Source organism: Spea bombifrons, chromosome 1, assembly GCF_027358695.1.
Source record: "Spea bombifrons isolate aSpeBom1 chromosome 1, aSpeBom1.2.pri, whole genome shotgun sequence".
Taxonomy (NCBI): Eukaryota; Metazoa; Chordata; class Amphibia; order Anura; family Pelobatidae; genus Spea; species Spea bombifrons.
In genome coordinates, this window is record NC_071087.1 from 155,441,704 (window position 1) to 155,464,298 (window position 22,595).

The 22,595-nt window shown below is 41.3% G+C and overlaps 1 protein-coding gene across 4 annotated transcripts; it reads right to left on the reverse strand.

Annotated features, from left to right (window-relative positions):
- Nucleotides 1–533: 533 nt before the first annotated feature.
- On the reverse strand, nt 534–21,797 carry ZNF532 (zinc finger protein 532). 4 transcript variants are annotated; one of them, XM_053448169.1, is made up of 11 exons: nt 21,659–21,797; nt 20,328–20,741; nt 19,146–19,241; nt 11,704–14,051; nt 10,422–10,603; nt 9,398–9,574; nt 7,208–7,370; nt 6,767–7,051; nt 3,227–3,339; nt 2,453–2,582; nt 534–2,123 (listed from the first exon to the last, which is right to left on the reverse strand). In XM_053448169.1, exons 3-11 carry the CDS (start codon nt 19,189–19,191, stop codon nt 1,629–1,631), a joined length of 3,939 nt encoding a protein of 1,312 aa, XP_053304144.1. In that variant the 5' UTR covers nt 19,192–19,241; nt 20,328–20,741; nt 21,659–21,797; the 3' UTR covers nt 534–1,628. The 4 variants fall into 4 exon arrangements, with proteins under 4 accessions (XP_053304144.1, XP_053304143.1, XP_053304145.1 ...); XM_053448168.1 differs by having other exon boundaries at nt 20,328–20,799; XM_053448170.1 differs by having other exon boundaries at nt 21,116–21,797.
- Between the last annotated feature and the right edge of the window lie 798 nt (nt 21,798–22,595).

The following is a 22,595-nucleotide window of genomic DNA, read 5'->3' on the forward strand; positions in this document are numbered from 1 at the left end:
CCCCGTCTGCGCTGGATTTCTGATCTATTTTATGTTATTTTAATGGACAAAATTTGCTTTTCTTTCCAAAACAAGGCCATTTCTACGTGACCCCAAACTTTTAAACAGTAGTGCGTTTATATATAGGGTGGAGCTTAGAGAGAGAGAGAATTGGAGATTATAGAAAGGTAGTGATACCTTTAATGTAGAAAACATTCATTCATCTGAGGTATTTTCATATACACACACACGTGGAACTGCTGGTCTCTTCGCTGCGTTACGATGATGGAGCATATGCTAGACGCACATTCTAGAAATGCAAATTATAGGTAACGTAAGTCAAGGGGAAATCAGGATCAAGTGTCCTTTTTCATCAAAACAGACGTTACTTCTTTGCTCACATTATGATGCAAAGCAACTTAATAGTTTATGATCTTTCCCATTTTGTTAATACTGGTGGAGCCAGATCCTACTGGCATATTATACACTTCAAATTTAATAAACAGAGAACACATCCGAGATCCTTCATACTAAACAGTCAAAAGGATGAAATATTTTATTAATCCGCCTACGTTCTTTTTATCTTGGGGGGGAAAAATCCCCTTGGTTTGAATACTTTAAAACCAAAACGGCATATTGAAGAAAGGGGTATCTTCATTTTACTTGGTCTAGTAAAAATACTCTAGATTAACGAGAGAATTGCCCTGTGCCTTTAAGTGCTGAGGTCACGGCGCCAAACATTGTAAACCGGGATATTAAATGTACCTCTGGACTTGATATAGACAATTAAATATAACCACAATTCCCTTCTGCAGCTTTCCAAACAAATGATTAAAAGAAAAAGCTTATTCGTACCAACCAGATCGGCACAATCAAATAAGATTAGATTTGATATATATATATATATAAAAAGAAACAGAAATCTTATATTGTGATGCACATCGATACAAGAAAGTAACAAAGAGTATAAAAATTATTAAATATATACATTTGTCGTTTATTGTACGTTAAATACTGCTTTAATACTTAATGAGAATGTTTCCTAATGAGGCAGGTGAGATACAGGAACCGCACAATGTATTGCCACAAGTTCTAAAGTTCTTTTCAGATCTTTACGTGCGGATATTATTTTTCCACAATGCAAACGACTTAAAATACAGGCATAAGACTGATGTCCAGAGGCTAGGTGTGGGGACCACGATCCGTATCGCTCCTTGGTGGAGTTCCGTCCTTACACCCATTCCATGGGTGAGCTGGGTAAGGACAATGGGACATATGGTCTACTGGAGAGTTGAGCACCTTGTTACCGTCAAGAGAATTGTAAGCAGATCTTTTGATAACTTGAAGGCCATGTCATAAGTAGGCTGGATGGGGTTGATGAGATATATCCAAGGCCAGACAAATCCCAGGAGCCAGGTAGCCATGCCTACTAAAATCTTGCTGGAGACCCATTCTGTGTGCTTGCTTCGACTTGCATCACCTTCTAACTCCTAAAATCTTCAAGTTGGATCTTAAAAAATACTTGACCAGCACCTACATTTTCCGTAGATTTGTCCACCCTTGGATATGCTCAACACGAGCCGACGAGGCGACAGGTGGCCTATGTAAGGTCCACCCGACTTAAGTCTTGTGTTGGTTTCTGACTCCCGTCACTTGTCAGTAGAGCTCATTCTTTTTGATTTGATGAAGGCCATGCCATGAGTTCTCATGTGTGTGTTTAACACAGCTTCTGTTTCGAACGTCTTTGCGCAGACTTTGCATGTTCTTTCGCAGGTGATGTTGTCGGCCGCCTCGCTGCCCGCGCTGGGTTTGTTCTCCTGTTGATTATCTCCAGCGGAACCGTTCTGATTTGGGGAGAGTTGAGGCTCCTTTAATTTGTGAACGATAAAGAGATGCCTGGAGAGAGAAACGTGGGAGGTATAGCAGAGGCCGCACTCTCTGCACTGGTAAGAGGATCCGTTGGATTTGTGCTGAGGTATGTGCTCGTGAAACTCAAGGAGATTTTCGGTTGTAAAGCCGCACACCGCGCACTTGTGGACTTTGAAGACGTTAATTTTTAACTTTTTTAATGGCTGTGTTATGGCTCCTCTGGGTGGTCTGAACTCCAGAACTGACTCTTCTAGCTTACGCTTTTGGGTTGGCACCTGTTAATACATAAAACAGACAGTAAATAGTGAACCATGAAGTAGGGTATTGTGGCCATATCAGCCGTTTATTGAAAGACACGTATGACGCGTGTAAAGTGATGTCCCCTGCACCATGTGTGATGTATAACTGGGTAACTGATTCAATTTGTTTTATTGTTTATGGGGTTTTTTTTATATTTTTTTCTGTTCATGATACATTATATAATAAATTGAAAGGTATTCTTTAAAGGAATACTGCAGGCAGAAGTCACAGCCTACAGTTTAAGATGCGCTATAATAAAAGCCGCACTTTGATTTGGCCGCTGCTACTCTTTTAGTTGCGATACCTTCGAGTCCTCCTGGTCGGCTGAGGTCTCTGTTGTGTTTGTTTCAGGGTCCTTGATGCCGTGCATGAGCTGAATATGCTTCTCTAACATCACCCGTTTGGTAAAGCCGCGCTTTGTATCCGTGCAATGCCTACACGAGAAGACGCGTACAAGAAAGTTATAAGAAATCTAAGTCAACCTAAAAAATTGAGAATTACATGTTTTAAATTAGTTAATAATTTAGTTCCCCCTTTTGTGCAAAATACACAATTTGAGGGTTTTTGGCCCTGCTTTCAGTGGTGTCATTATGTACCTCATCTGTTGAGAAGTGGGCTTAAAAAATATATAACTAAACAACCCTTGGTCATCAAATGGTTAAATGACTTCTTATGGATCCTGGTAGTCCAAGGAGCACTTATAGGAAGTGGAGTTCAGATTCCTCATAAAGATATATCCGGAAAAAACACGCGGATATAAATATTGGTTCTTGTAGTTTAATATTAAATTTTTTTTGCTTCAGTCCCTAAAAATGACCCCTTCAAAAAATACTTAGCGGGCTTTTCACGCACACACTGCCCCCGTGTGGTCAGGTTCAAGACTGACGCCAGCTGCGCCCTGTCTGTTCTGTAGTAAGAGACACCCCAGGATGCAGGCTTCACCAAATAACTTGTCCAATAATAACTGATAGTTTATCCTGGCCAAATATTATTTTTGGGAAAAAAATGGATAACAACATACAGTAAATACCCAATAATAAAATGTACATAAAAAAACAAAAAAAATGTCGGAACTCACACGCAGGTGTAAACTTTGCGAATGCCCTTGTGTTTGATGCGATTGTGCCGACACAGACTGTGCGAGGAGCTGAAAGATTTGTCACACTGGCGACACGGGTGCTTTTTCATTTGCTGCGGGGGAAGAAAAAAAGTATTTATTAAAATGTGTACAAAATTAATTTGAATTGCGTTAAATATAAAAATATATAGAGTAACATCCAAAAGAATGTTCTTGTAACGATTTAGCCCAAGGGTGGGCAATAACATCTCCAGTTATGGACTCCAATTTTCTATCTTTTTTTTTTTATGTCATATTTTGGGTGACGTCTGGCGATTTTGCTTTATAACTGGGTTTTCTTTCCTATATCATGGATCCACAGTAAAATGTAGATGTCCACGTTTACTTCAGATGTATAAAATGTAGTGGTGTCGTTGTTAAGTGGAAACGTTGGCAACAAGGGCTCCCAGGACCATCGTGGCTTCGCCCAGCTTGTATAGAGGGGAAGAGAGTGACCTGGACCTGGCTAAATCCCTCATCTTCCATAATAAAACGTTCACACACATCCTTAAGGACACACATGGACGCCCTTCATATCTGGCTCAGGAACAGCTTGCGCTCCATCTTGTGTTATTGCGGCACAACCAGCTCAGCCACCTTTATTCAATACCTCCTGATGAAGCCACGTTGAATATCTATAGGGGGACACTCACACTCCAGGCCTTATGATGCCCACCCCTGGGTAACCCGGTGACCGCACCAATGTACCCTCCTTGGTTTTTAAGAGTTCTCTAGAATAAAGCCATTATTGAGTTCAACAGAAACTCCATTCTGGGACTTAACTTGGTGAAAACCCATCAGACGCAAGCTGCCAACGAGTCTACCCCAAAGTACATGTCAACTTCACACCACTCAGCATAAATAAATTAACTGATCAAAACTATGTAGGACTTCTGCTTTTTCTTGTGATATTTAGAAAAAAATTAGCTTCCCTTCCTCAAATCTTCCTATTTTCATTAGTTAAGACGGGTACTCCTGGTAGAATGCAAGATGGGTTTCTAATAAAAGATATGGCTTTTTTCAATCAGAGCGACATATCTACTTTAACCCCTTAAGGACGGTCCCTAAACCCATTGAAAACAATGCATTTTTAGCCCGTACATGTACAGGCTTTGTCATTAAGGGGTTAAACAACTTAGATCACATTTATGATTTGTATTCCGTGATCCCAATTCTTAGTTTTGTATTCGGCACGGCTATTTAACAGCTTTTCAATGTAATATCTTTAGCTCGAGCCCCGTCACACCATCCTATATCTTTCATTTATTTCAATAATAACAGAGCTGCGGAATCCGCCGGTGCTCTATAAATGGAATGTAAATGTTCTCTCTTCTTCCTCCTGCCCCTTTTTCCCTTAAATCTTTTCAACATTTTCCACGGCCAGAGGGCTTTGATATTTTAGTAAAAGGAACTTTTCTGCACTTTCGCTCTTAAGACCACGGATTGTTACAAACAAAAAAATAATAATCGGGCTGCATGAAATGAACCTGAAAGGCTTACTTGCCAAGGAGAACCCTTTTTTTTAGCTATAAAGCTTAGCACCTGTTAAATGTATTGGTTTATAAGCGCTCAAAGTGCCTCTCGCTTTTACCTTTCATGAAACATTCAGAAGCACTTTAGAAATGCAGTTGTTAAAACAAGTACAGAAGTTCTACATTTGCAGAGTCATTTAAATAACCCAGTCCTCCGCCACACAAAACTATGGATCAAGAAAGCAGTTTCTCAACTAGACTTTTGGATATTATTACATTTTTGATATTATATCACAGCTTTTGTCCTTTCCGTGAGCGGGTGGCTATTTAACCATACATGTACGGGCTCAAAATGCATTGTTTTCAATGGGTTTAGAGACCACCCATTGTCCTTAAGGGGTTAATTGGCATTGTGGCTATTTATTTAGACACATACACTACCTGTGGGCATTTGATAGCCGAGAGGCTCTATTAAATGTTTGTGGCATCCCCCCTATTCCGCAGAATCCCCCTTTCCTCACCCTCAGCTATATGTCGAGCCCATCTCCATGCCAGGGAAGAGTTTTCCTGCCAATGATTGGCTGCTTCAAGAAACGTTGGACCATTGAGAAGGAGGTCAGTTGCAGGGCTGCAGCTTCTACTACAGTTAGGCGCTTTTTTTGTTTTGGAAAAAGGCATATTTAAGTACTCTGTAAATACACATTCTTCTTTAGTGGGGGTGTCAAGGACAGTAATCTGCCCCTTTAAACGAATCCAGGAAACATGCATTGTAGGGAGGGACAAAGAAACCCCTCTATGACTTTACAGTAGATTTTATGCTGCAGGTACACACTTTTAGGTCAGAAAACATCCTTTTTATGGATCTGCATCTTCAGTTTTACACAAGTAGGGGACTCGTACACCACCATAGGTGCTTTGTATAGAAAGTAAGAATAAATATTTAATGCCTCGTTTAATCTTGCTAGGTTCTGTCTGCTTCGCGATGAACCGTATTAATCCTGCTACCTGTTGTGTGTTCAAAGTCTGCAGCACTAAAAGGGTTAATTATAGAATCAAACAGACTACAGATATATTAACAAGATATCATTGCTGGATACATTGGACGTCACGTGTGCTTAAGAGTTTGGGTGACCACATCAGCCATGTTTTCCGGGACACATATAATTTTTACATATTGCCAGATAAAATGCTGCCCTGCAGTATGGAGGATGTATAACGGACTAACTGGTTCCCTTCCATAAGTCTATACACTCCCTATACTGCAGGGCAGCATTTTATCTGGTCTGGTCAGCTACATGTAAAAATGATATGTGTCCCGATGTGGTCAACCTATTTAGAGTGTTTGGACGTGTTTGTTTGGTCTTTGCAATGTGTGACTGTCCAACATTTAAGGAGATTGTTATTTACCACTGGGTCAGGCTGCTGCCTGAAGGGGGCAGAATCCATTGACACATCAGGTCCATCAGCTGGAGGTACAGCCTGTGCTGTATAAAGCCTAGTCTCTGCGGCAGGGAAGGACTGGCGAAGACAGGGTGGTCCTGGCTCCTTAAGGCCAACAGCCCCATGCCCACGTAGCCTGCGGCCAGGCACATCCAACCGCTGGCTGCACTGTGCAGCACCCAATCTGGCACGGGAGTGATCTGAGTTGAAGGGGGCGAGGCACTATGTTGACACAGACCCCAAAAATGTCATTTATTGGAGGTGCTTGGTAGCTGCAAATTGATGGAGCAAATTGCTGGCCCTCCAATAGATAAAGCACCTCTCGGTAAGCACTGTGCTGCTTGTACCACCCGTCACACCATGTTGTTACACCTGACACGCCATGTGAATACTAGAATAAACCATCAATCAAGTATACCGTAAATATATATATATACAATAAATGGCAGGATTTTTTTCGGCTTCGCTGCTATTTTATATTTTTGGGTTAGAAAACAGGGGAATTTTATTACATATGGCCAGCATTTCATTTGGTTTTATTTGCTATTTAGCTTTACTGCCCCTCTGCGAAGAGTAGAATCCCGCATACCTTTCCGTGTTCCTTTCTCATGTGTGTTATATAAGCCTCTCTCTGGTTGAAGAGCTGATCGCAATCCCAGCAGGTCCAACCTGAGTTGGTGGTTTTCTTGGGAAGATTTGGAGTCTTTTTGTCTGCAGTTACGCTTTTTCTCTCCGGCTTCTCCGCCCCGTTGACCGGTTTTGGCTCTTGCTTGGTGGGACTAGTCGAATTCTGAGTGGTGGGTTTGGTACTCAGAGGTAGATTTATACCAAGCTTCGGAGGGCCTTCAACACTCTTCAAGGTCCCATGCATAGACTGAAAAAACAAAGACTATCATCATCATCCATGGTTCACATTTTTGGGGAATTCCTTTTTCTAATTCAAGAAACCACATGTATGAAAATGTAGCACTGCAGGCTTAAAAACAAAAGAGTTGCACTGACGGTAACGAGTTAGATATAATAACCGTACCTTGATGTGGTCCATCATTAACTGCTTCTGTGCATACAAGAGCGAACAGTCCGGACATTTGAATACGGACACCTTTTGATGTTCCAGATGTTGGTCGAAATGGCGGTAAAGCAGCGGCTGAAGAGTAAACACTGTATCACACATGGAACACTTGTAGATAATTCTAAAAGAAAAAGGAACATTTGGCTTAATCCGTGGTACGAACAGAGAATTCTCACGGTCAGGAAACAGGCTAAGAAATATTGAAATATAGTATAAAACCCTTTTTTATTCACCCTGCTGGCTTTTTCAGAGGTTGAAATGTAAAAAAGAAATTCTTTGAATAAAAGCCCATTGTTGTAAGTAGGGAAAGTGCACATTGGGATTGGGGGGTGGGGTTTAAGTATAATGGATAAAGCAACGCATAAAATAATGGGAGGGGCATAGGCGGAACTGGGTGAAGAATGTACAGGATTGGGTAGGGATAGTGCTAAGCCCCTCCTCTTTTCTGGCTCAGACCCCCAATCTTTATTATTAAAACACACATATACGACAATAACCCCCAATGCTATTCCGATCCATTGCTGGTTTTATGCTTAGGGTTCAATAAAACACCCAGTGTGGAGTTTTTTTTGTTTGTTTGGTTTTTTTTTAGAAAAGATGGGACTTTTTACAGATCCTTTACATGAAGTACATCATATATGTTGCCCAACGCATCCTTAACCCTATGTATGCTGACTACGAGGCAAGCCGAAGCAATTGTCAGAATATCGCAGTCATTTATCTTTAAGTATAACATTTTAGCCGTCGCACAGAACGTTGAGGAATAAATGTGCGATAATAAAAGAAATTTCCTCCAGCATTCAAAGACAAATGAAATGTGTGATAATTGCGGGTGCAAACATCTGCATCCGGAAACTTAATACGGCATTGTGAATGCGCCGAGCTGCTAAAAGCAGAACGCTGTCTTTTCTCGTCTAACACAAGTTTTCGAAGGCAAAATTGCATAATTTCTGAATAAAATTTCCTTGTTTTATTTTTTTCCGTCCTGGGAGCCCTCTTCAAAGCCCTGCATATTTTATAAGGTGAGAAACAATTAAAGATGAATGAGATGCCCCGTGTTACTTATTTCTCCATAAGCATCTTACGTCTTAAATAGCAAAGTGATAGAACAGAGTGATAAAAGCCCCTGGTCCGTAGGAAATAATTCTTCACCATGCACTTTTGTTTCCTGGTGACTTTTAGAAACAGTATTTTAATATAGTGGGGGGGTAAAGGGCTCCATGTAAATGCCGTATTATCTGTCTGCAATAATTTAACAGCGGCGGGGACAGCAACCATTACTGATAAGAGAACCGTTCATACAAGAAAGGGGACATTTATAAGTAAGTCTCTTGTGCCATTCTGAGAAAGCTGGCTTATCAGGGCAACGTCTTCCTTCGGAAAAGGCTAATAAAACTACCCTCTGAAGCTCTGACGTACGCCGTTGATCTGGGTTTCGACATCTATGTAGAAGACAGACTGGAATTGGGATATTGGAAGACGACTGCTAAAATAGTTAATAATTATTCACGGGGATCTGCATGGTGGAGCTGGAGGGGGCACTTGGCAAATCTGCCCCTCCCCTACAAATCCTCAGTTAATACTTGGCTAGCTATGGGCAGTTTTCTTGTGAACAATGGTAGGAGATGGCCTTCTACATTGTATGTGCTTGGGGAACCTCATATCATATGTAAATGTAGCCTAGGCTTTTGAATTCTCTGTAACCCTTCCCATCTAGCTTCTTTAATGTGCTAGTCCGCTGTAGGGTATAACATACTATCATATAATTTTTATTGTAAAAAAAACAACAAAATCCCACGGAGCACCCCTACTGATCCGCTTTTGGGAACGAGTGAGATCATGGGCTGCTTTGGGACATCCTCTGATTTCACCTGACGGGTCAAGTAGACTTATGTTCCTGCCCACCTCCAAGCGTGTCCTCCTAACGATGGTGCCCAGATTTGGACACCAGAAATGGTGAGGGGTATGAAAATGTATTCCGAGTCACTTTCCTCAGAAGGCTATTTTATACTAGAAATAAAAAAGTATTACTACAAGAATAATGACATCGACCTCTTTCAGTGTCACTTATTCTTCCCAGTTCCAGACCTCTCTTATCATATAAGACACAACAGTATGTAAAGAATATGGTATAAGATCATTACGTACTTGGGTTCTCCTATCTTCACACCCGGGTGATGAGTGTATGCATGGGAGTGTGTGCTTGGGGCAGATTTAAAAGCCATAGGGCAGATTGGACATTTATAGAAGACTTCGCAGTGGGATCCTTGAATGTGACACTTCAATGCAGCTATTTCGGAATAAACCACATTGCAATGGATACACCTAAAAAATAGAGACAAAAGAGAGTCATTATTTTTAAACACACACGTTTAATATGCTGTATCTGAGCAAGTGCCTACTCCCTGAATGTGGAAGCTGCATGCGTAACATATGTTAAACTAAATAACAACAATAAAAATGTATTTACTTCCTTAAAAAGAAACAAAAAAATGTTGTAAATCCACAGAGAGAAAAGAAAGACCAAACTACAAAGGGGCTACTGGTACTAAAACCCTTACTTGGCGGCAGATCTTCCCGCCGTTAGACATGTCCCGGGTGGTCTGCAAGCTACTCAGCTCATGCACCCTGTGACCAGCGGGAATCGCTGTTCTGTAATATCTGTAATTTTAGCCAACTGTGAGGCTGCAGTGAAATGCGGAGAGGCATATGGGCCCTGAATCTAAGACAAGACCAAGCACTGGTTAGGATGTGAGTCTTGACAGCGGGAAAAATGGGCCGGCTAGATGGGCCGAATGGGTCTGATCTGGCATCACATTCTATGTTCCTTCAGCTGACACAGATCGGCATGGGGGGGGTATCCATCAAAGGCATGAACTGCCCCCCATAAAAGGGAGTGTCAGAATATGATTACATCATTACGGAATTATTTTTGGGAATTCCATCCGAAGAAGAGACTTTAGGTGACTCTACAGCTTTTTTTTTTCTCTTTGGCCCAATGAAAGGTATCGACTTCAACTGAACACTCCATCTCTACCCTCTTGTACAAATACAACTATAATGACGAGAGTTTGGGCATCCACGGTAGTAGGAACAGTGTTTCTGCATTTAGTTATAAAAATGTTAAATGTAGCAGAGTAGACGGAACAGCAACTTTAAGCACAGCACTTACCGGAAGCCTATCCTGCGTGTGTAGTGCAAGCAGTTCTTGGTGACGTGTGTCTGAAAGTGGACAGACCGACAAATTGCTCCGCATTCAGGACACGTGTATGGGGATTTGTGATGATGTATTCGTTGGTGGCAAGAAAAACTGCATGGGTTCGGTAGCAGCATCATACAAACACTGCATGTCCTCTAGAAAACAGCAACCATCAGAAGACCATGAGCTCAATAAGTATCATAAACACACCCATACTTAGCGTTGGAACTTTTATGAAAAGTAATATTAAAGTAGGTTATATACATGTAAAACGTGGCTCCAATGCAAACAGCCCCTACAGAAAATGTAGTAGTTATGGCTACCTTGTGTCTGGAACTGGTCTGGTTTTGTTGGGAATGTTTATAAGAATCCACCGGGATTTCATAAAACGTCATTAGACTTTAATAATAAAAGAATGAAACTATATTAAAATCCTTGCTGCTTTATATGATGCATTTTTATGCATCTTGGATTCCTGGTTTGAAGGAAACATCTTGTGGAGATATTTCTATAAGAAATCTGGTGACCCTAATTTAAAGGAAAGTTGATGGGACCTTATGCGGTGAGGAGAAATTAAACATTATCAGCGTGAATTCCAGAGGCAGACATCTCAAGGTGTTCTGAGAGCCATTTGGCTTCCCTTTTACCCTGTAGTCCAAAATGGCCCACGCAAGCCTTGTCTCTCCCAAATGAGGTCCACGTGTGGATCCTTTGCCTATCCCTATTGCCTATCCCTAAATGTCTTCTTAGTTTAGAGTTTTACTTAAGGAAGTCAGGTTGATTAAACTAAAGACACATTCTTCACAATACATAAAACAGTGAATTTCTAGTTGATCTAGTTTATCACAAACTTAACTATTCTGCCTCTTAATTTCCTTAAAAAGCCGGCAACTTTGCATTCCATTTTACGAAAATATAAATAATAATAAACAATACCAACGCAAACCGAAACAAAAATAAGAGACTAAAATTCAAAACTGGCACACATTGAGACATTGGGATCTATTTAAAAAATGTTTACTATACATTATGAAGGACCAACCCCAGTGAACTTCTGCTGCAAGAAGAGCTTGACTGGCCCTGTGTAATGTATAATTAAATCAACAAGATTTCTTCATCGCTGAAATTCTGCATTACACAGGACCAGATCATCCTTTGTAACAGGGGAAACCCAACTGTCCTTTTAAACTCTTCCTAGACCCCATTGTCAATCAATCTATCTATATACATATACATTAAAGAAAAGGTACCATACTTGTCCACTGGAGTCTGTGGCTTGCTGATAGTGTGTAGCAAGTGAGGTTTCATCTTGGAAAACTTCATTGCATTCCAGACACTTAAGGCTATGTCGACACAGCTTTGATGGGTCTTCATCCAAAGGCATAGCAGGAGTAACAGGTGCACTTACAGGGGCCGAGATCACAGGCCCTGTGATGCCAGGCTGTACTTTTGTTATGGTGTGCGCCACAACAGCTACAGGGCTTTGACGGGGAGCTGGGCTCGTTGTGGAAACGTTGCTCTGAGGCGAAGAGATCATCTGATCTGTGGGAACTGGTTTCAGGATTAAGTGTGAGCATTGCATTACCACTCCTTTTTCTTTATGTCCTCGTGCATGAGAAAGAAGGCTGCATTTATTGTAAAAAACTAAATTTTTGGTGCAATGGTTGCACGTTACTTCTATCCGTACACTCCTACGATCGTAGTGTTGCAAAAGACTCTTTTCAAGGGCAAAAGCATCCCCACACTCCAGACATTTGTATCCCCGGGCTGGCAAGGTGATTCCTGCATTAGTTGGAGGAGTGAGGTTGGGGACGTATACTGGAACTGGATTAACGCTGCTCAGCACCTTGTTAAATGCTTCCACCACTGAACTCTGAGAGGAGGCCACCACTTGGACTCTGGACACCTTTTTCGCTGCCGGAATTCCAGCGGCTGATACAATTGTTTGCTTGATTTGCTGCTGAGGTTTAGTTAATACTTGGCGAAGCTCCGAAGTAGTCTGAGAGCCTTGAGACAAGATATTGAGATTGGCAAAATGCACCGTTTTTGGCACGAGTTTAGCGTTGGCAAGACTAGATGCTGGAACCACTACCGTCTGCTGCTGCATAGCATTGGCAGCTTTAATAATGGCGCTGCTGGCGCTCTGGACAGATGCAGCAGATATTACAGTGGCTTTCACTGTAGTATTGTTAGCAAACTTCAAATTTATGACTTGTGACCCTGCAGTTTTAACTGCAGATACAGGAAGGAAAGCAGTGGCCACAGGTTTAATGGTAACTTGCTTTGGAGTCACATCTATTGACGAAGCAGCAGTGGTGGCCACCGTTGGCTGCAAGGATGCCCTAGTTGGGGAGGAAAGGACAGTACCAGAAGTAGGCGATGACAGAAGGGATGAAACTACCATAGAGGTTGTCTGGTCTGAAATATTTTTTTCTCCTTCCGCTTCAAAATCAGGCAACACTCTTGTAACCGTCCTCTTAATTTCACCAGATGATGTCTTAATGGTCTTAATTCTGACCTTGGGAATCGCAGGAGTTGAGCCACCAGATGATGGTGAGTCTTTGCAACTGTTTTCACTCGAAACACTTCTGGGGCTATCGGGTTGTTTTGAGATCCCCCTTTTTGTACCATCAATGAGATTTTGCACAGTCAGTTGAGAATCTCCTGATTTATCATTTGTAATGGAGCTATCCCCAACTTCTTTTGGCACTGGAGATGTTTCCCCAGAATTCAGTTCTAAATCCTTTGAATCACATACTGACTTTTTAGCACTTAGAGCGGCGATTGCAGCAATGCAAGAGGAAAGCTTTGCAGACGACCTCGACTTTGATATCTCTACTCCATTGGTTTCACTTTTTTCAGTATCAATTACTTTATTTTCGAGTAGTCTCTGGGAGCTGTCCTTAAGCTTCTCGTCTATTTTTCTTAGTCTAAATCCATCATATAAATTTAAATGGGTTGAGCTATGCTCTAAATCTCTTTTACTCTCTTTGTGTTTGTCCACTCCGCTTAAGACGACACTCCCAGATTTAATCGAATGCTCCCCTATAAGCATCTTGTCCTTTGCATAAGCCTGCTGAGAGGCTGATCCTGTCAAAATATTGGCACTGAAATTTGAGCGTAACTCTTCCCTGTCAGCGGGATCGTCTACTTCGATTTTTTCATCATCATCAAATTCTTCCGCACTGGAAATAGGACTGAATTGATTGAAAGTGGAATCTTTGAGTATGGTGTCAGATACGACGGTACTGTCTTTAAGGGCTTTCAGTTCTTCTTTATGAAAACGTTCAAGATTTGACACGGTGAGAAAACCATTGGGCAAACCATTACCAGAATGATGACTGTCTTTTTCGGGCACCTCCGCAGAATCAATGGTCCTCACGTTTTTCACTATAACGCTTACACCAACATCAGACGATGATGGCACATGACTATCATCATCTACTTGAGAGGTTTGTTTGATATGTCCATCGTGATCTTCGTGTCCGGACTCAATAGCTGCTTTGGGATCTACCATGTCAGGTATGTCGAAGGCTGCAAGAAGGTCATCAAAGTCTGGGGTCTTCATATCTCCCATGTTCACGTGCTTGATTTCATTCAGTTCTAGGACAAAAATAGACAACCGTAATTGTTATAAATGGCAACAGAAATTCGAAGTAGCCCACAAATATTTAACTAGGTGCGAAAACTCATTTTGAATTTCTTGCTTTCAATATATATATATATATTGTTTTATATTATGAATTAATTGAATGAGACCACTTTTACAAACATATGCACAGTTTATTAATCAATTAAAACGTTTATATATATATATATATATATATATACATATATATATATATATATATATATATATATATATATAAATATACACCAATCAGCTATAACATTCTGATCACTGACAGGTGAAGGGAATAACACTGATAACCTTGTTATCATGGCACCTGTCAGTGGGTGGGATGTATTAGGCAGCAAGTGAACATTTTGTCCTTAAAGTTGATGTGTTAGAAGCAGGAAAAATGGGCTCTTGGGGGGTAGTCCCGGTCTGCAGTGGTCGGCCCGTGTAGTCAAATCCAGCAGACAAGTTACTGCAACTTGAATTGCTGAAAGCGTTAATGCTGGTGTCAGAACACGCAGTGCATCGCAGTTTGTTGCGTATGGGGCAGCGTAGCCACAGACCAGTCAGGGAGCCCGTGCTGACCCCTGTGCATTGCAGAGAGCACCTACAATGGGCCCGTAAGCATAAGAACTAGACCGCAGAGCAATGGAAGAAGGTGGCCTGTTTTGATGAATCACGTTTTCTTTTACATCACGCGGATGGTCTGGTGCGTGTTCATCGCTTACCTGGAGAACACATAGTACCAGGATGCACCATGGGAAGAAAGCAAGCCAGCGGAGGCATTGTTCTACTGGGAAACCTTGGGTCCTGCCATTCATGTGGTTGTTACTTTGATATGTACCACCTAACGAAGCATTGTTGCAGACCACGTACACCCCATTATGGACACAGTATTTCCAGATGGCATTGGGCTCTTTTAGCAGGATAATGAGCCCTGCCACAAAGCAAAAATAGTTCAGGAATGCTTTGAGGAACACAAAGAGTTCAAGGTGTTGACTTGGCCTCCAAATTCTCCAGATCTCAATCCAATCTAGCATCTGTGGGATGTGCTGGACACAAAAGCTTGATCCATGGAGGCCCCAACTTGCAAGTTACAGGACTTAAAGGATCTGCTGCTAACATCTTGGTGCCAGAAACCACAAGACACCTTCAGATGTCTAGTGGAATCCATGCCTTGCAGAGCCAGGGCTGTTTTGACCTACTCAATATTAGGCAGGTAGTCATAATGTTATGGCTGATCGGCGTGTATATAATATACGCCTATCCAAGAAACAGGAGTCTACACCCTCCACAGCAAAACTCAGTCCTGCTCTATTGTAATATCTGGTTCCGGGTGACCAATGGTTTTATAGGGGAAGGATGACAGAAATGGGCACAAAATGGCGATGAGATGGCTCAGTTGGTACATGCTCCTAACTGCAGAGCCTATTCAAATCTCATGGTCTTAGGTTCAATTCCCAGCAGGGTCAACTCAGCCGTTCATCTTTCCGAGGTCAATAAATGAGTACCGTTGGGTAATAATCACTTTGAGTCCCATTGGTGGAAAGGCTCTACATAAATACTAGGTACTAAATATGCTAGAATGACCCTGGGTTGCCTACTTTTCAGACTGTAGCGGTTTTGAGATCTGTGAGTGCTGTTGGAACTAAGGCCTCGGAATTCTAAATTTTAAAATATTACAAATTTGGAAAAAAAATATGTGCACCTTTTAATATTTGCCCTATAACTGCCAAAATAAATGAAAATCCTAGACGTATAAATATATATTGTGTGTTTTTGTGTCTCATTTGTACTAGCTGTGTACAATTTATAACAAGTAAAACTGTAAAACAATGTGTTTCCTTCACTATTTTTCCCAGATTTATGAGGGAATATGAGGGAAATTGCAGTTGAACAAAGACATTCATTATGAGAGTCAACACTGGCAAGTTTCTCCATTAAGTAGGTCAGAGCTGGCCCTTTATGATACATAAGGAGACTGAGAAATTGCGCTTTCCACAGCAGAAGCTTATTGTGGATGGGCATTCATAATCTATGGTGAAGTCAAGGATTTGAAACCACAACTATCCTGCAAACTCTCTCTTTCCCAGTGGTATTAGTTTTGTATTGCGAACATAAATTGTAAATAATTACAAGCTCCTCTGCCTAAGACCTTCCTTAACCAATTATGACAGAAAAGAAATGTTTACACAGAACACTTTCCAGTAATCCTTAAGTAACTTTCTTTATTATTTTTTGGTTACATTTCTGCTTCTAGAAAGTCACAAATCCCTTTCTATATAAAACACTACGACGGGGCTTGGCTGCGTACAAGGTAATCCTTTATGTCCCCTCCTTTACAGGAAAGCAGCAGACAGCCGTGTAGAGCTCTTAATGTCTGTCTGGCGGGAGGAGAGGAAGTGAATGCCAAAGAATTTCACAATGCGTGCGGAGGAAAATGTGTCTGTCTCCAGCATAAAACCCGCCTTATTTATAACCGGCAAAATGGCCCCTAGAAACGGGGTGATTCTACTGTTGCGTTTAGCTCTACTATCCCACCACATTCAAGATATGTAGCCTGTGCCCAAACAGAGTTTATAAGCTCCCCACATTTCAAATGGCCAACGAGGGCCACGTGTTTTAAGCGTGACCGCTTGACGTGTAGCTAGGGGTAGCACCACCATCCACCCCCTATCCGGCCACCATCCACATGATGTCATATCTCGACACAGCCAGTTGGGGAGATCAGAGATCTCCTCGTAGCATGGACATTCAGAATGTGGTATTAGCTAGGGGGTCGAGATTTATCAACGTTTTTGGTAGCTGTTTATGTAACCAAGGTATTTAGAAAAGGAGAGTTTTAATTTATGCCACTTAACCCTTTCAGCCACATACACTACTGTTCCAAAGTTTGGGGTTTTCATGGAAAACAAGGACATTTCTAGCTGTAACATAATTGTAAAGGGTTTTTTAGCAATTAGCCTTTTAAACTTTTGGTTGGTTAAGCCTAACCTAGAATACAGACACATGGCTCATGTTGAAAATACTTTCTGTAGTATATTGGGATTGGTTTTCTATATAAATTGTGTTTCTTTAGTTTATTTATGGTATTCAATCCCATTTTATGTGCAATATACATATATATATACACATATATGTATATAAACTTTATGATCAAAAGTACGTGGACATCCCTCCTAATTACCGAGTTTAGATGTTTCAGCCACATCCATTGCTAACAGGTGTATAAAATCAGGCAGGCGGTCGTCTCCATAGACAGACATTGGCAGTACAACGGGTCGTACTGAAGAGGTCAGTGACTTTAAACATGGCACTGTCATGGGATGCCACCTTTGCCACAATTGACTGTAAGGGCTATTATTATGAAGTAGAAGTGTGTAGGAGTAACAACAGCTCAGCCACGAAGCGGTAGGCCACACACACTCAGAAAACGGGGCTGCTGAGTGCTGAAGATCATGGCACACTGTCCTCTGTAGCATCACTTAGTACAGAGATCCAAACGGCCCCTGGAAGCTACATCAGCACAAGCCCTGGCCAGCCCAGGGATGTGAAAAAAAACATCAATGGTTGCTGATGTGCAACGGCACAGACCTCTTTTGTAGCTACTACCTTGGAGCAATTTGGATAAGGTAGATGGGTGGTCATGCCTCCCACCCACTTCTGGGTCAATCCCGCCACTCCCTGCCTCTTGGCACACCCCATCAAAGATTTTCCAAATTTGGACGCCTGAAATGTTAGGGTTATACATGTGACTGTACTGGTAATGCAGAGTAACGTAATGTGACTTAACTGACCTACCACCGGTTACTGATATGTGGCCGGTGTCCGTGCACTGGCAGAATATCCTTTAGCACACCAGTGCCCCCACTAGCTTGTTGCCCCTGGGTGGATGCCTATTGTTTCTAATGGATAATCTGCCACTGGACACCCTATAGGTCTACAGAAGCATGCACACCTTTTCAATGAAGCCCAGGATGTCTCTAGCCCTTTGTCGTGTCACTTGGTCAAGGTATTTGTGTCAATGCCCTCTGTCAGAGTAGTCCTACAGTAAGGATCCCTGGTACCAAATATCTGACCCCATAGGTATAGGTTTTGTGCCAGCCGACACGCACGGTCTATTGGGCTCAAGAAAGTGCTGCGGAAACAAAGCCCTCTTACTAGAAAAGAGGGAAGCACTTGATTGGGGTCTTGCCAGGTTTTGAGATGAAGAAAGCACACAATACATTTGGCTGATTAGAAAAACCATGAAGAATGGAGATCCTCTACCAGCTGCTTTTACCTTCCTCCATCCAGCAGTCTACTGTGGTCCAGCTGGAGCATATAAACATATTTTTAGTTTTTGCCTGAATTGTTAAAATGAAATGTAGCAAAACATGTTGCTTGTAATCTAGCATTCTGCAGTCTAGTAATTAGAAAATACAAAACGTTGCAAAATAAATAATCCGTTGCCGATTCACTTGCACTCCAGTTATGCTCTGTTACGAGATACAAGACATGTTTTAAAAAACACTTACAATCATTTCGCACAATAGCCAAACCTGAACATCTTATTAATATGATAATCATGAATTATGTATATATACGGTATTTTAAAAAAATCGATCAATGAAAACAGAGCAACCAATAAAAATTTTATGTAAACATGACAAGAATAAAAAGATTTTTGAAAAGCAATTTTATAATCTTTTTTTTATTTTTTTTTAAATAAACCAAAACAGAAAAAGCAATACTATAGACCCATGGCATTTAAACAAGGCTTAACCTGTACTATATGTCCCCAAAGCAAGGAACACCCATAGAGTTCTGGAATGCATTTCAGGATAATAAGAAAAAAAATAAATTACTAATGTCGGTAGAAGCAAAATCTCATATATAAAGAAGCTCAGGGTACTACCTAAAAAAGAACTAAGATATAGTATTTTTTAAGATGGACTTAGAAAGCATTTCACCAGAATATCAAAATATTCCCAAAATATAAACCGTGGTTTCGTTCTTTAAGCCGTGTATGAATGACGTGTCCAGAACATTGCTATATTTCCATGCTGTCATTCCCACAAACAGAAATCAAATCCTACCTTTTTTTGTGAGCATCAAGGCCCGTCTGGCAGAGAACAAAGACATGCTTAGTGAATGGGGCCTGATTTTTCCATTGCAGTATTTATCAGGCCTACCTACAAAAAAAAAAAAAAAAAAAAAGAACAAATGACTTCAATGTGGCCAGTTGCCTCTTGGTTTAATCTGCAGGTTTTTTTTCCCCAGAAAATAGAATATGATATACATTAAAGTTTAGGATGGAACGTACAGTTATTTTTGTGTTTTTTTTTTTTTTAATTAGTCTTTTCTTCTATTCATCTCTTTCAGCCAAACTAGCAGTTTCCACGCATAGATTCCTGCTCGGGAAGCAGGGTAATACAGCTGCAGGCAATAACATTCAAGGGAGAGAAGGAAAAAAAAAAAACGCAAGCCAGACAGGGCCTGCCTCTGTAACGCTAGCCGTAAACAAGGGGCCCTCCAACCATTATGTTCTTCAATCCAGTGTCCTATAGAGAAGCCACCTAAAGACACAAAGACTTCACCGGTCTGCAATTAAAGCACCACTGTTCACGCTAACCCTTAATAACCATACAATAGGCCAGGAGAAGCCAGGAGAAGCCAGAGCAAGAATATTTATACGAATACATGGACTAAGTCTCTAAGCAATGCAACATCGAACAAAGGCAGGCCTTCATGTCACACCTAAACCCACCGATATCTCGTAAACTGATACATCTATCAAGCAGAACAGCTCAGGGGATACTGCATGCTTCATAAATGAATTCTTTGTTTCCATCAGGATTCAAAGAACAGGCTAGCCAAAATTCCATACTGGCCGTGACATTGCCCCCCCCACCCCCCCCCAAATAAGAGCCACATTTACCACATTTAAAGGCATTTAAAAGCAAGACACAAAAACACTATCTCTTTTAGACCTTAATGTCAACCTAGCTGTCTGTAATCGGATGCTGAAAGACCGAGAGACAAACAGGGAATTTGCCTTTGAAAGAGGAGGAATTTCCGGAATGTTTACTTCCCTGCACTGGGCAACGCTAAAGAAATATCTGAAAGCTAAATCCCCGAACATTGATGGTCAACAAAGCATTAGATGTACTGCAGATGACTGTGATCAAGAAGAATACAATTTATATATATGTATCTATTCTTAAACACCGTCTGACGTCAAACATTAGGGTCTTCTGCCCTGCGGTTAAGCAACTTACCCAGTCCAAAATTTCCCAAGGCTTTATGGGCTGCATTATGCTGATGTGGGCAGTACAAGGATCCCTGTGTCACACTGAATAACTGAATACATGTTCCCTATAGATCTCCATTTTTTTCCCCCTTGATTGAAGTTCACACAAAGCCAGCTGAAGGCCGGAGCCGATCTTAGAATCGAAGTGGGCGAGATCGCAGGGGCTGTGGGTTTCCTGTTTTAGGAAGTAACAGGAGATTTGTCCCTTTTTTTTTTTCCAAGACGGAATGTTTAGCAGTCCATTCTCTCTGCTTTATATGCGTTCGTTCGTCCTTTCGACTCATTCACTACAGCTGCCTTCGTACTCCTGCGTGTCCCTCTTCTGCCACGCTCTCCCTTCTCTCTCAGGCCTCCAGCTTACAAAACAAGATGCACACGCCAGCTTCAAATGAAAGCACATTTTTTTTTTTTAAGAAACAGGTTTTGTTTAATTTCCATAACTGTGAAATTGGAAATGGAAAAAAACATCAATTTCGCATTCGACAGACACAGGTCCCACACACGTTCTCCTTATTTCATTTAAAATGACAGCATTTTTTTTTTTGTGTGGATATTTTTCATTAAATTTTTTTTTTTTTTGTCTGAGTTAGGAAAAGAGGCGTTTACACACATATAGGGTAAATCGCAAGATTTAGTAAGAGTCGACATGCTGTACGTTATTTTTTTTAACCCCATTGGATTTTAAACGTGTAAAATACAAGCAAAAAAAAGAAGATGGTACAAAATTTGCATCAAAAAATATTTTTCAAAACTCACCGTAAAAGATTAAATTGTGGTCCTGAGCGCGTAACATGAATGTCATAAGAGGCGCGCTCAGAATGCCACAATCGCATCTTTTTTTGAACTTTGACCTTTCGGTACCTGGTCCGGCGCGCAAGGGGTTAAACCCGAAGCGGACACTGTTACTTTGCAGGTATCCCGATCATGAAAATGCCTGTTTGACGCGCTCTCACCTTTGATGCTCGCTAGATAAAATGTATCATTATTCTTTTTTTTTTCTTCTTTTCTTGGGAACATTTGCAAGCAGCACATAAAAACGAACACAGAAGGCATGCACCGAAATACACTTCATGCAACAGAGAAGAACCCCTCGACCATGTAACCCCCTTTGCTTCTTAAGATGTGACGCTTGTTCTGTTCTCCTGCCCTAGCCTATGCAATGATTGCAAAATGGCATTTCAATCTCAGATCTGTTCTTTGCTTAAGGAAAGAAAAGCAGCAGACACGACCCCCCCCCAATCCGACCCTTTTTACCCCCAAAAATATGCACACATATGCACGTGTGTTTTTATCACGTACCAGTGCTGTGTGTCTATAGTGCAATTCATACTGACTGGGGATGATACCTTCCTGCAATCTCCTCTGCATGCCATGTAGGAGTTATCCCAATGTAGCTGTGACTGCATTGTTACATGAGCTGATCTGCCTCAAACCAGTTTCAGCCGGATCTGGACACCCTACGTTAAAGCCGGTGGCAACCCTAGGATACATGCATTAGTTCCAAAATCATAGGCCTTTCTAAATAAAATGCCCCCAATATTTTACACCCCACCCTCCGAGAACAGGAGAAGTGCGTAGCCGGTTTAATTTGATCCTGGTTAATAAACGTTTAATAGGGTTTTATCGATCGCAGAGAGAAGCAGAGCAGCTGGGCCTTGCCTGCCACAAGATTTTCTTCGATGTTCTGAGAGGGCTTGGTCATTCTGGTCCTATAGAATGTATGGGTCAAAAGTCCAAAATAACCTTCGACAGCATGGCAGTGTCGTAAATCATAATTAGTTCCTAGCGGACATTGGGGGTTTCCTAATACACGTGTTAAAAGCTCTAGGGAGTTCTTGTTTTAGTCAACATTCTCAAAATAGATTACAAAAGATTAACAATAGAGGATGCAGAAGTTGACTCTTATAGCCCTATATGTACAGCTGGCCCACCGCAACCTCAGCTCTTGTGTGATATGTCCCCACCTCCTTCTAGATTGTAAGCTCCTTTGAGAAGGGTCCTCCTCACCTTTTGTTCAAGTTCAATTTATGTGACACTCTACTTGTCCAATTTGCGAGCTCTGTGGAATATGATGGCGCTATATAAAACAATAAATAATAATATTCCAATAATTGCTCTAGATTGTGTAATCCTCTGGGGAAGGGGTTCCACTACAATCAAGGTGGTCGCCCACTCGAGGTGAAGCCCAGTTGTATATCCCGTTTAGATATGAGATGACAGCTCTGTTAAACCCAAC

Excerpts from the sequence above, each read along its gene's own strand:
- ZNF532 (XM_053448169.1), bottom strand. The coding sequence starts at position 19,191 with ATGTCTTTGTTCTCTGCCAGACGGGCCTTGATGCTCACAAAAAAAG. Across the intron at positions 10,604-11,703 it reads CCACAGACTCCAGTGGACAA|AGGACATGCAGTGTTTGTAT; the intron begins GTATGGTACCTT and ends GCTGTTTTCTAG. Across the intron at positions 2,583-3,226 it reads CGCAAAGTTTACACCTGCGT|GCATTGCACGGATACAAAGC; the intron begins GTGAGTTCCGAC and ends CTTCTCGTGTAG.